Genomic DNA, 13,111 nt, shown 5'->3' with positions numbered 1-13,111 from the left:
TTATTTTATCATAGGTGTTCCGTGTCTTTCTTGGCTGCTTGCACGTTTCACTGGAAACGGTGAGTCTCCCCAGCACTGCTCAGTTCGTTGCCGTACACAATTCTGGGAAAAAATCTTGGGCCTCTTTCTTGTAAGCGAGAACTTGAAAAGCCGTGTTCTTTCTTCCCTCGCAGCCAGCCTCAGTGATGCCAATCTGATGTGGTAGAGAAGAGCAAGAGAAGGAGGAACACAAGGATGAGGTTGGAGAGGTCCTTGCCTCTCCTGGGACTCCTGCTGTGTGTGGGTGAGTACAGCTGGCCAGAAGCCTGCGGGGACCAGAAGGGTGGCTGCCCAGGGGCTGCAGAGGAGAAAGCATAGGGGCGTGCGACTGGTTTTGCAAAGTACTTGCGGCCACATCTTCTGCAACTGGCACGTACAGTGCCTATGGAGCTGCTGCTCTCCAGAGTGAGCGTTCCCCTCAGAGTGCAGGTTGCAGGGACAGAGAAACGGGAATCCAACCCTCTCGGGCTAGAGAAAAGAACCTAAGGTCCCTAGTGAATTTTTGCTTACTAGCTGATTCACTAAGACACCTGGTCTCCAAACTTCATGCAGCAGGGTTGGAGCTTGATGCACTGCTTTCCGCAGAAGTGTGAACTACAAGGGTCTGTGTCTTTAATTTTATTTTTACGCTTTATTCATGCACTTCCCTTCAACCGTTTTGTGATCACGGGTAACTAACTTCAGTTCAGAGTCACTGTGATACCATGGGAGTGGTAGCGATTTCCATGTTACCAGTTTGAACTGACCAGCATTTAGAAAGCTGGTTTAGGATGAAGTGCAGAGTATCTGTAAAGACTATAAAGAAGCTGGTAACTATGAGAGATAAGTTTGAAAGATAACTAAAAGATGCTGCGATAAGACTACAGCTACTCTGCCAATGTGCTGCAAATACAAACTGCTATTCTTTGAGAAGATTGAAAACGTTTGGTTTAGCAATGGCCTGTTCTTTTTTCAAATTTAAATTCATCTTATATAAAGAAAAAAGCATCAGATCACCTTCTCTCCAGCCAAGTCCTCTGCCTGTGGAATTGCAAGTCTACAATTTTGTTACAAGTAACTCCTATTGTAAAGCAAGTATTACCTGGGATGAGACAAGAGCGCTGAACACGTGAATACCGGTCACTCCTTTATTTATTCATGTTACTTTCTATTGACAAATGTCTTTAAAGCAAACCACAAGTCTGATTCAGACCTCGTAAAAGCTGTTTCTGTAATACTTCAGCTCCAGAGACTTCAGTGGAGCTACTTGTTTCCTACCAAGAGAGAAAAATCACACAGATAAACTGCTTTACAGCGTTAAATCAAGCGTCAGGGTCCAATCCTCCAGTGAGTATACTCTTGCAGAGGACAGTGGTTCTTACTGCAGAAACCAGGCATGATTTTCCAGCAGTCTTTGGTCCGTGACAATAAAGCAAAGTTGCTGGGTGTACAGCTTGCAATAACCCTCTTCCTAAACTGGGTCGGAAAATTATTCAAATTTCCATTCTGCGTTAGTCCATGTTAAAAATGGCTTCCAAAGGAAAAGACTTCATTTCAAAACAACATCCTGTCTCAGCTAACAGAATGCTTCTAATGCCTTTAGCACAAATACAGGAGTATAAACCTCTCTTTCAAGCAGCTGAGTTCAGAAAGGATAACCTTGAAGTAGGAAAGGCATATATCAGTAGCTAAATTACTTAACACTTGTTATTCTTTCTTTTGTAGTTGGCACCGCAGCTCAGGAGGGTAAGTGTATTTTACCAACATTCTTAACTATCTAGCATGATAAAAAGATCAACTATGCCTCACAAGTGAGGACTAAAAGCCAAATAGAAACATTTGAATTTTGCAAATACTGTAGGATAGGAAAAATTCCCCATTCATTAATTGTTACTGATCTCACTGATTTGAAAAATTGGCTGTCATGAATTGTCCCTAATTATTGCTAGTGATCCCCAAGCAGGGTTGGGCATTTTCCAACAGCAACAAGCAGTAAGGTAACAGTGGGCTGATTTGCTAACACTCATTATTCTCTCCTTTGCAGACGATATCGAAGCACAGGAGGGTAAGTGTATTTTACCAGCATTCTTAACTATTTAGCATGATATAAAGACTGCAGATGCCTCACAGGTGAGGACTAAAAGGCAGACAGAAATATTTGAGTTCAAGCAGTATTTTAGGAGGAAAAAATTTCCTGTCTGTTAGTTGCTACTGTCATCACCGATCAGAACAATCGGCTATAATGAGTTGCCCCTAATTACTGTTAGTGGTCTCCAAGCAGGGTAGGCCATTTGCAGAGACCAGCAAGCATGTGGGTAAACAGAACAATGAATGGCAGGTGGCCAGGCTCTCTGACATAAAGTTGAACACTCTGCAATGGCATTTTGATGCTGTTTAGTGTTGCAAAGGACCAGTGTAAAAAAGTAAAGGAAAACATGCATGCGGAAGACATACACAGGGAATTTACATTACACCATGAAATCGAAGATTTTGCAGAGCAAACTGTCACGGTGAGATCAAGGGTGGGCAGGGAAGCCTGCTCAGAAGCCGTTTGTAATGCTGGTTTCCCTTCTCGTTGGCCCATCTTCCAATAAAGAATTCCTGGTGGAGATTTCCGGAACCACGGTGACACTCACATGTCCCTTGACGGAAAGCAACGTAGCCTGGTACTTAGATGGGACAAAATCAGACGACAATGAGAGGAAGCACGTTATAGAGAATCACAACAGCTCCCCTGTCAACGTGAGTTGTTCGTCAGCTGATAAGAAGTATGAAATGTACCTGAATGCCAGAGGTGAGTGAAAAAGCACTCAGTCTACAGGCTAAAGATAAAGTCTACACATTTCAGTGACAGATAGTAGGAGCTGAGACCTGATTTTCAGTGCTGTTGGGCTGGATGAATGCGATTCTGCTGAGGCCCTTCCTGCTCTGTGTGGGCAGTAAGAGCACATTTTTGGCAAAAGGAATCTCCCTGCTCTCTATGCCTGTCCCTTCCGCTGTCCTCAAGCTAGTTGCATGTCAATGGTTCCCACATACACAGCACGCGATCTTTTTTCTGTACATTACTCTGCCGTGCTACAAGGCAAGAGTAATGTCTGTCACAAAGGCCAGAGGCATTTCTTATTTTGCAGAGTGGAAACCTCCCATCTGGAGAGCACAGCCTGGTTTCTGTGACCTGTCAACCAGGGGGAGTTTACCTCCACCCTGACAGAGTGATTTAAGCCTCTGAGCCATTTGAAATTTTGGGCAGCTGCTCTGCATTCAGGCCTTAGAGTCCAGCATAGGCAGAGGGGGGCAATGCTCTAGGAGATGTTTTGCACCCTCTGGCTCAGGCCATGCAAACAGCAGAGGGTAGCGAAGGAGGTTGCACACACCAGCCCCCAGCCTGTGTCTGTTTGCAGGGTGGACAGAATGGCCTGTGCTGTCCCCCTTCCTTTCTGTTTGCTCTTTTCTCCTTCCCCCCCTGGAACTGTCTCTTTTCTGCTAGCACTAAGCAGACGAGCGAGGCCTGGACTTTCCTTGCTGGAAAGGAAGGGTGCCCGTCTCTGAGCACCTTCATCTCTCCTCCTGGCAGTGTGTGCAAACTGTGAGGAGCTGGATGCCTTGGCAGTGACAGGGATCATCACTGCGGATCTTCTCATCACCTTAGGGGTGCTGATTCTGGTCTATTACTTCAGCAAAGACAGGAAGGGGAGAGCGAGCGCTAGTGCTGGCAGTCGGCCACGAGGTAAGAGCCATTTCAGGCATTTCTGCTCTCCCTGATGTCCGCTAAGCACCAAATTAAGCACTTGCCCCTGCTGAGTGACGGAGCCTCCTCTGTTCCCCCCAAACCTCCAAGAGCTCACCAAACAATGCTCCTGCTTGCCACATCTGTTGCTCTGGGCTACCTTCTTGTATGGGATGGGTGCGGCTGCCGTGTTGTGTCAAAGGCTTCCTGCCCGTAGGAAACCATTTCACAGGCTCTTATGCAGCAGTGTTGAGTCTGTGCTGAAGCAAACGCTGTACGGCGGATGCTCAGCTTGCAAGTGTAGCCACAAACCCAGTCTGGCCCTGGCCCACTCAGCTGCTGTCTCAGGCAATCAAAGACCAAGAATCGGGCCCGCACACAGAACACGTGATTAGAAATCGTGGTGTTATTAAAACTATAAATTTGAATTTCTGGCTTCTGAGGCCATGGTTTGGTGACCCAGTGGGGCCAGCAGTGGGGCTCATGGGTTATAAATGCCGGGGTAAAGTGATGCAGGGTGGTGACCTCACGACGCTGGTTCAGATTTGTTCAAGAAGTGTTGACGGTGACATTTGTACCAGGAGACTGCCCATCAGACATGTACCACCAGCCAGGCTTTGTGCAGATCAGGCATTGCCACTTTTCCCCTAGCCTCCACAAAGCTGATATAAATCTTTCAGCAGGTCTGAATTCCCTATTGTGCGCTTACTGTGCGAGTCGTGTGCTGGGTTCAACAGAAATGTGATGATGTGCTCACGCCTGTGCAGCTTGCTGAGGCAGAGGAGTATAGAGCTGGTATCCATATTGTGGAGCTGTAGCCTGGGCCTGTGCTTATGGGGCCTTCTTGTTTTCAAGTATTTCTTCACAACCAGGAAAGCTAGAATTTCACCCTTTCCAAAAGAAAGCTGATTTCTTCCTAAACGATCATAAGGCCTCCTGCCTGCAGCAGTTGGGTCTTGAAAAGCTCTAAGCTCATACTAAAACCGTGGGAGTTGACCCGTGGTATGCATTGCCCTGGGATCATCTCCGTGAAAGTCCCTTGTGCTGTATTATATGAATCATCACCAAGGATGACCTCTCTTTGCCTCTGTTGCAGGTCAGAAGATGCAGCGTCCTCCCCCCGTTCCAAACCCGGACTATGAGGTATGGAGAACTGGCATTTTTTCCATCTCTCTTTGCTGGTTGGGGAGGGATAGCCAGAGCTGGGAATCTTTTTGCTCCTTTGAAGAAGCATCCAGTCAACCTCCAGGCTTTCCTGGGAGCGGAGGAAAAAGGTGGTGAGGGTGGAGCCCCTTCTCCTGGTGCTGACACAGCGAGTCGGGAGCAGAACTGCAGCTTCTCGTGCACGCTTCCACAGCAGCACTACACCTGCTCTCTCTGTTGTAGTTTTCTCCACATATTGTGTGCACCAAGACCCTGGCGTTCTTTGAGGGTGTGTTAATAAGGATTCCTGAACTAACATCTCTGCTGTTCCCACAGCCCATCAGGAAGGGCCAGCGGGAAGTGTATGCAGGCCTGGAATCCAGGGGCTTCTGAAATTCCCACGGATGACAGGCTGGAAAACAGCGGCAGAGGGGCTAAGCGCTTCTTCCCAGCTCGGTACCGGTTCTCTGCGGGCCTGCTGAGGCCCAGGCATTTTGGGGTAAGCCAGGCGGCTACACAGGGCAGGCAGGCACCCTGCTGCCATCCGCTGTCCCACCCTGATGTGTTCCTTCGGCCTTCGGTTCGACGTTAGGGAAAAGAATCAAATGAGCACATTGGCAAGAAGTTTTCCTTCTCATTAAAGGACTGCAGCCTTACTCGTGGTTCCTGGCCTCCTTTTCCCTCACACTTCTCTCTCTTTCTGCTCCAGTTGCATGCTCTGGTTTTCCCTCCCATTTAACTTCTGCCCTGAGTGCCTCCACTTGCTCCCCGTGCCTCCCTGGGTAGCTAGTGGGCAAAGAGTGGGTCCTTCTCAGTGACGTGCCTCTGACCTTGTCCCGCTCTCATGTTCATAGCCTATCTTAGTTTTGCTGCCCAGGATTGTAACAAAAGGAACAGAGGCAGTCAGTATATTAACAAAATGGTACATTTTCATACAAAAGCCAGTGCTTTGAATGAAAACATTTCAGTCAAAAAGAACAGTTTTCCTTTAAAAATATGAGGAGCGCTTCTACCGGTACATGCAGACTGACCTGTCCATCCCCCAGCCTGTCTTCTGTAGGAAATGAGTGGGGCTGAGTACCACTTTGCCTCCAGTGACCTTTATGTTTCAGACCTTTGGCAGAACGTCCTCACAGGGTCGCATGGGGATTTGGTGCCTTCCCAAGCCACTGAAAGCCTCCTCTTAGGAAATTTAAGTGCTTGGCTGAGCGCTAGATCTTTGGTACTATCAAATAGCGGGGCTCTTAGATATTTCAGCTAAGATTTGAACCCCCACTTAGCAATGAGTATCAGCTTTGCAGTCTGACTGAGACAGCACAACAGGGATTTTCACGTTTCCCAGATTGGAACTGACAGCCCCAGGACTAGCACTCTGCTCTGAAACAGCTTGTTCACTGGAATTGAAATGAATGCATTGCGACCACAGAGATAAAGCCCGGGACCTACAAAATCCAAGAGAGCATCAAACCCTTTTGCTAGGCTGTCCTTCTCATCCCAGAGACGTCATGGACTCCGTTTGAATTGAAAGTCTATAGTGTAGTCTAGGAGAAACACATTCCTTTGAGTGTGTTGTACCCTAAGGGGTGTACAAGTACATTTGCTGGCCAAGTTTCATTTTCCAGAGCTATTGCTCTTCGAGATTCTTGTGATCTGTCCTTTGCTGCTGCCGTTTCTCTCCCCATCTCCGCTCTGTAACTTGAGTTCTGCCTAGGTTCTGTTAGAAAGATGGCAGGCTTCTTTGCCATTGGCAAAGATCTGGTTTAACTTCTTTATATACATTTTAAAACTGTAATATATTAATAAAATGAGAGACAGCACCCCCAGGCATGCATTGGAAAATATTTCCCCCGTGGTTTTGTCTCTGTTAAAGAAAACAGTTTTTGTTAAGGGGAGTTCCCAGGTCACGAGTAGTCCGAGACAGTGAGAGCTTCTGCGGGTCTGTGTTGCCTCACCTTGCAGCAGCCTACGAGGGGTTTGGGAGCAGACTGTGCCAGGATGGGAGGGGACAACTACACGTACAAAAATGCCCTGCCGTGCCTAGGAGAGCGGGGCCTGAGAGCAGGGCAGGGGTCACCAGGAGCTGGGGAGCGAGTCTGGGGCTGCTGTCTGGGGGCAAGTGAAACAGCTGAGGTCCCATGCGCTCACTGTACATACAGATTTTAAATCTGCCTGATTTTGAAAGCTGCGGTTTCCAAAGCAGCAGCAATGGGGCAGGTAGTAACTTAAGGAGAAAGGCCCAAGAGATGCTGTGATGCCTGGGAACGTTTCTGCTCTAACAGTGGCTGAGCAAGCCACATTTCTGTTGCTCTGCAGAGCAAGAGCTCCAAAGAAAGGAAACAGCAGCAGTGATGGGGGCTGGGGGTGGTTTAACCCTTGAGTTTCAGCACAGGGAGATGAACGCCCAGCAAGTTTCGTGCTTCGGATTGCTGTGCTTACCCCGCAGGATGTGGTTTTAAAGGCAGCACAGCTGGGTTTACCATACAAGGCGCTAAACATCTAGGAGGGAGATCGCAAGATACAGAGCACTAACCCCCAGCAGCTCTAAAACCACTCTGGGCCACGTTCTCAGCTTCTGCAAAACATCAGTGCTCCAGGGACGCTTGCTCAGCCCAGCCATACAGCCCGTTGCCACGAATGGGATGTGAGAAGCTCGGACCGCTCTGGGTGTACAAGGTCTAAATTTTGCTTCGAGCTACAGCCCAGTGCTTCTGCCACCATTCATGGGGCTGCATGTTTGCCTAGTGTTTGCCCCAACCAGTGCCATCCCACGTTCTCCTTATCTCAGGGGGATCAGCGCCAATCCAGTGACAACATCTCTCTGCCTCTGTGCTTAGCTGCACTATAGAATTATTTCTTTGTCCTCCCAAGAGTGAGCTGCTGAGAAGCCTCTCATAAATAGATGAGTTGTAAATATCGCCCCTGCTGTGTCTTTGATTTGTGCAGAGCATAGCCACCCACTCTGCTCCCGGCTTCTCCTGCTCTTTGGGTGTGGTTAGCCACCTTTGCTCATTGCTTCGAGATCTGATGGTGATGAAAGCGCTATGAACTAGGCAGTCTGGTGGTCACTTTTTTTGTAAGGTCCTACCCACATGGCTATGCAGACCAAAGGTGGGTATTGGCATATTCTACCTGCAACGGCTCTATCAGGCTCACCCTTCACTGGAGCAGGTTAGAGCAGAAAAACCACTAAGACATTATTCTGCTCCCGTGAAGAGCAAAACGTTGTCGCGTAAAGAGCCAGCACCATAGGAAAATAGGTCCTTTTCTTGTTCGCTGTCCGCAAGGCTGATCACACACCGATTCCCGTAAGGGCACATGGGGTGCACCCACAGCTTTGCGCAGCCTACATGTTGTTCGCTGCGTCAGAGGTGTCACAGATTTGTGCCCAGCTTTTATTGAGTGTTAACTCTTTTGGTGCTTACTTTGTACCACTGAGTCACAAGGCAATTCACAGCCCGGTGCTCTCTAAAGCCCGTCACCCAGATTCTTAGAAAAGCAGGAAAACACAACCTACAGGTGTGTGCAACTGGCACATGGAGGGTGACCCGGTTTCTGAGGTTTCTAACTGCTAGGTGATCCTGTCTGTTATCTGCCTCCCATTCTGGCCATAGTCCGACCACATTAGCTGTTTCTGCTCAGAGCTGGGGAGCGGGGACCTTGCCAGGAGGAGCTGGGTTGGTGCGGGGAGACCCAGTGCTGCTCAGTGTCTGCAACGGTGGTTGAGCTGGGAAAGGCTCTGAAAGTTTGCTCGTCTGGATCCTGTACTCAGCACTCTGGGATGGCTAGGGAGCCTGAAAGAGGGGTTGCCGAACGCCCCACAAAAGTTCCCTGGCCTGGTCACAAAGGTGAGTCACTCTCCGGTTGGCTGCAGAGGCAGAGGAGGGTGGGAGAGCCTCCCAAGAACATCCGAGGTACGGGGAGTGTGGACTGCCTCTAGCCTTCGCTGCCGGGCCAGCTCTGCTGCCACGTGTTTTGCACAGTCTCTGCTGCAGTTTTCGTCCCCTCTGCTGTTTCCATTTCCTCTTCGGGCCCAGCCCCCGGCAGCTCTTTTGGGGAGCCAGCACAGCTTGCTTGTTTGCTCATGCTTCGCTCCCGTAAGCACCGAGAAAACTTGCAGGCTGGCTGGGTGCCAGGGACCTGGCAAGCCCCTGCGGCTTGCAGATTGCGATTAGATGCCAAACCCTGCATGTACAGAGGAAACGTCCTCCTGCCAGCCCCTCAGCTCTGCCCAGGGGACTGAGGCATGCAGGCACTTTGTAGGGGTGACTCAGACCCTGCTGAGTGTGGCTGCGTTCCTGGTGTCCCCGCTCCCTATTCTGGAAGGGGAGTTAAATAAGACAAAGCCTCTGCCACTTTCAGGGACGGCAATCTCCTCCCTTCACAAGGTCCCCCATCCTCAGCTTCAGCAATGCACCCGGACGTCATTTAGATCCCGGCACAGAGAGGTGGCACAGCCATAGGCACCTGCCTGCACCGGCAGAGCAGCGTCCTACCGGGACAGGCAGGAGCCTTATGGCTCTGCAGGGATCCAGGCAGCTCACATCCAGCGCTCACCTTCTTGGACTGCACGGCTCCCCAGGCCTCAACACAACCAATGGAACAGGGACGCTATGGGATAGGCTCATCTTTAATGAGAGGAACACAGAAGTGCCGGAGGTCACGGAAAGAGCAGAGTGCTACAAGCAGCCCACCCTGGCAAGGAGCCGGAGGGCTCTCTAGGCAAAAGCCCGCACTGCAGTGAGCTTACGAAGGCAGTGCCAGGGCAGGGTACCGGTGCTCTTGGGCACTGGCGGTGGCTTTGCTGTAATATCACTCCTGGTGTGAAGGAGTCACAGGCCCCAGTGTCTTCCCACTTCACTTGCGGGCCTTGGCAGGTGCCAGCCGGCTGTACTGTCCATCGTCCCGCTCGCCAAGGGGCTAGGAGAAAAAAAAGGCGAGATGAGCTGCAACTGTCTCTGTCTAGCCCTGGGAGGGAGGGTACAGGGGAAGCTGGCCCAGCTCTCCCTTTGCCAAGCTTTTGGCAAGCTTTCCCTCCTGGCACACAGGGCTTAACAACCCCAGAGAGTAAGAGGCAGGGGGTAGCTGAGCTTGCCCCATCCTCTGGGTCACTCAGGAGGAGGCGGCTGCAAATGCCCCAGCAGAGAGCAATCTCCAATGCGGCTCAGTGCCTCGTGGCGTCGAGTATCCCCCAGCAGCTGTGCTGTCATGGCCACGCCGGTCCCACCGCGCAGCCCCATGCCACGCAGAGGTGCTGAAGCCCGCGCACGCACATACGTACACACACACACGTGGGCGCCCATGCTCACCTGGTAGAGCTGCTCGTTGGCAATCAGGTTCTGCCTGTCAGAAGCTAAATGAAGAAAGAAGGTGGTCAAGGATCAGGGGAGTCATGGACAGTGTGGTGAACATTTGCAAACAAACCCAAGCAGCCGTCTGCTTTCAGCCCTGTGCTTTTACTTCCTCTGGGATGCTCGGTGGGAAGCCCCTGCAAGGCCTCAGATGTGCCTGTGCCACCAGCTGCTGTCCCTGGATGATGTTTTGGTGAACCTTGTGCATTCAATGGCTTCTCCTGGGAAGCTGAGCTAGGGGCAGGAAGGGTACACGGCGTGCTTACATGGATCCCTACCCTAGACGCGCTGTGTGCTGGCTGCTGCCTGCAGTTTGCAGTGACTGGGCTCTGTGGGCAGTGATGGAAAGTCCCTAGGTACCACGCAGCTCCTAAAGATGCCCAGGCACTTCCCGTCCCCACCTGTGGGCAGCCAGCGGGGCTCTCCCCTCACCTCGTGACATGCGTCCCTTGTCCTGGCCAGTGATGCAATACACAGCAACCGCCAGGAAGATGGTGGCGACAACATCTGCGACCACAATCCCCGAGATGGTGGGAGCGTCCACTTCGATGCAGTTCTGGCACACTGGAAGCCAAAAGGACACAAACGTTGAAAGCAGGTGTATGACCAGGACCCTGCCCCTTGGCTGCCTTTGCCCTGCCGCCAGGCTCAGTCTGAGCCCAAAGCGCTCAGCCAGCTCTGCCAGTCCAGGTAGGCTCCAGTCCCAGGGCGAGAGACCAGGGATTAAGTTTGGCTTGCTGCATGACTCAAGGCGGTGGCGCAAGCTGCCACGTGTCCCCAGCACTCGGGGCAGGCCACAGCAGGGCCAGCGAGCAGCTACCAATGAGGCAGTATGAGTGCCAGGTTATGGCACTAAATGAGGCTGTAGAGCTCTCACGGGGACACCACATGCACGGGAACACGCAGCTTGGCTGTTCCCAAGGGCAACCTAGCACAGGAGCTGTCAGGACTTCCACAAACTGGTGGAACCACCCTCAAACTCTGGGAAATCAGTAGTTCCCTCAAGAATTTACTTGGGTGAGAACTCCAAGCAGTTCTGGCTCTAGAAACCAGGTTTGCAACGCTTACTTCGATAGTGCACCTGGAGGCGGGGGCCTTCCTTTCCGCTTTCTGTTTTACAGCTATAGATGCCTCTGGGATCATCGTAAACTGCACCCAAGTCCAGCTGTGTTGCGTTTCTTATGCTACTCCCACTTTTCAGCCACATGACTTCACTTTGGCTGCCTGTTTCGCACTGCAGGAACACCTTCCCACTGGCTTCTTTCACGATTACTTTCTGTCCTGTAAAAAAAAGGAAAGCAGAGAGCTCCACAGCTGACTTCTCAACCTTCACGGCGGTACAGAGCTCAGAGATCTCATTCATGGAGATGGCTAGTGTAGAGAGCATCATGTTAGGCTGTCTCCTGAGCAGCGGAAAGGACACCGCAAACTAAAAACTCTGGGAAAAGCAGACTACCCAGCAGAAAAGTAGTCCAGTCTTCAACCGCTGGTTACATTAATGCAGCTCTGGGTAGTTTAGAGATCCAAATTCCCTTAGAGTGAAAACTAACTGGAATCGGGCATCTACCTGGACTCCATTCAGACTGTATGTGCGTGACCCTCATCCCACAAACAGATTGCATTGGTATTGAAGCGTAACTGCAGTGAGAGACATTTCAACAGAAAGTGAAATGCTTCCACCAGCAGGGACAGGAGCTGAGCCCAAATGGGGACGCAAAAACCCCTTTGGGTTTTTACCCAGTAGTAAAAAACAGTTTTAGTGAAAAGCATGCAAAAAACCACACAGAATTGCTTCCTTGGCCCAAAGGCATCACCTTCAGAGTCTGCAAATGGAGAGTAAATTCCCTGTCTTATTTGCTGAGCGCTGGAGCAGAGTACAGAATACAGTCTCTCCTGCTGGCATATTTGTGCCGGGCACAAAGCCCACAGCTACTTTGGTCTAATGCCACGGTACTGCCAAGTCCAACTTTACAGGCTCTGTCACTGCAAGGCGGGTTTGAGCCATCACAGAGCCACGGAGTAACGCATGCAGCTCCAGGCTGTCACAGCGACGGTCCAGGGCAGGCAGAGTCGTCAGAGCAATCCTGTCCTCATGAACCATCGCGCTGATTCTCTCCCTTTTCCGCATCGACATTTACGAACCCCACGTCAAGGAGCCGCGATGGAAAACCCCAGCAAGCCGCGGGGGCCTGCTTCCCAGCCACCCTCCCACCACCGCAGAGAGGCCCGTGGCGTAAGCAATATGGGTGGCAGTCTCCAGGGACCATGGCGAGTGCCCAACGGGCACCGCTGCTGACCCGCCGCAGCGTGCGGGACGAGCCCCAGCCTCGCCATCTCTGCGGGGTCCCTCGGGCGCACCACACCGGGGGTCTCCACGTACCGCGTCGGTCTGCGCGGCACCGCCCCCGTTTCAGCCGTGGGGCACAGCACCGCAGCAGCCTACGGGCAGAGACTGACGCCCAGGGACTTACCTCGGACACCCCAGCTGGCCACGGCCAGGCTGGCGAGGAGCACCCAGGCGCCCAGGGCCCTTGCCCTCCACATGGCACAAAGCGGTGGCAGCTCTTCCCTCCGCTCAGGGGAGAGGACGTGGAGAGAGCTCCTCGCCACGATGCGCCACCCGCCCCGAGATCTTTGTCAGGTACCGGATGCCGGGGGCTGGAGCCTCCCTCCCCCAGCAGCTGGGGGATGTCTGAGGTGCCCGGGGCCTGCCTCCTTGCCCCAGCCATGATGCTCATGGAAAAGCAGGGGAGGACAGCTGGGCCTGAGGCGGCAGGTCCCCCAGCAGCTGTGGACCCCCAGCAGCCATGTGTCCCCCGGCAGCCATAGGTCCCCTAGCAACCAGGGAGCCCCCCCGCAGGCATGGGTCACCCCG

General features: G+C 51.9%; 2 protein-coding genes across 2 annotated transcripts; one reads left to right on the top strand and one right to left on the bottom strand.

The window, feature by feature from the left end:
* Window positions 1-5,312, top strand: CD3E (CD3e molecule). The gene is made up of 8 exons (XM_009274428.2): window positions 1-59; window positions 174-283; window positions 1,744-1,764; window positions 2,063-2,083; window positions 2,615-2,812; window positions 3,593-3,745; window positions 4,842-4,888; window positions 5,225-5,312. The coding sequence occupies exons 2-8, from the start codon at window positions 235-237 to the stop codon at window positions 5,279-5,281; spliced, it is 546 nt and encodes a 181-aa protein (XP_009272703.1). The 5' UTR covers window positions 1-59; window positions 174-234; the 3' UTR covers window positions 5,282-5,312.
* Window positions 5,313-9,506: 4,194 nt separating this feature from the next.
* Window positions 9,507-12,857, bottom strand: CD3D (CD3d molecule). Its single transcript, XM_009274427.2, has 5 exons — window positions 12,708-12,857; window positions 11,305-11,517; window positions 10,669-10,800; window positions 10,195-10,238; window positions 9,507-9,805 (listed from the first exon to the last, which is right to left on the bottom strand). The coding sequence occupies exons 1-5, from the start codon at window positions 12,778-12,780 to the stop codon at window positions 9,743-9,745; spliced, it is 525 nt and encodes a 174-aa protein (XP_009272702.1). The 5' UTR covers window positions 12,781-12,857; the 3' UTR covers window positions 9,507-9,742.
* Window positions 12,858-13,111: the final 254 nt, after the last annotated feature.

Source organism: Aptenodytes forsteri, unplaced genomic scaffold, assembly GCF_000699145.1.
Source record: "Aptenodytes forsteri isolate BGI_AS27 unplaced genomic scaffold, ASM69914v1 Scaffold752, whole genome shotgun sequence".
In the NCBI taxonomy this organism is placed as follows: domain Eukaryota; kingdom Metazoa; phylum Chordata; class Aves; order Sphenisciformes; family Spheniscidae; genus Aptenodytes; species Aptenodytes forsteri.
The sequence above is the reverse complement of the archived record's forward strand: the minus strand, read 5'-3'. Positions and strand labels throughout refer to the sequence as shown.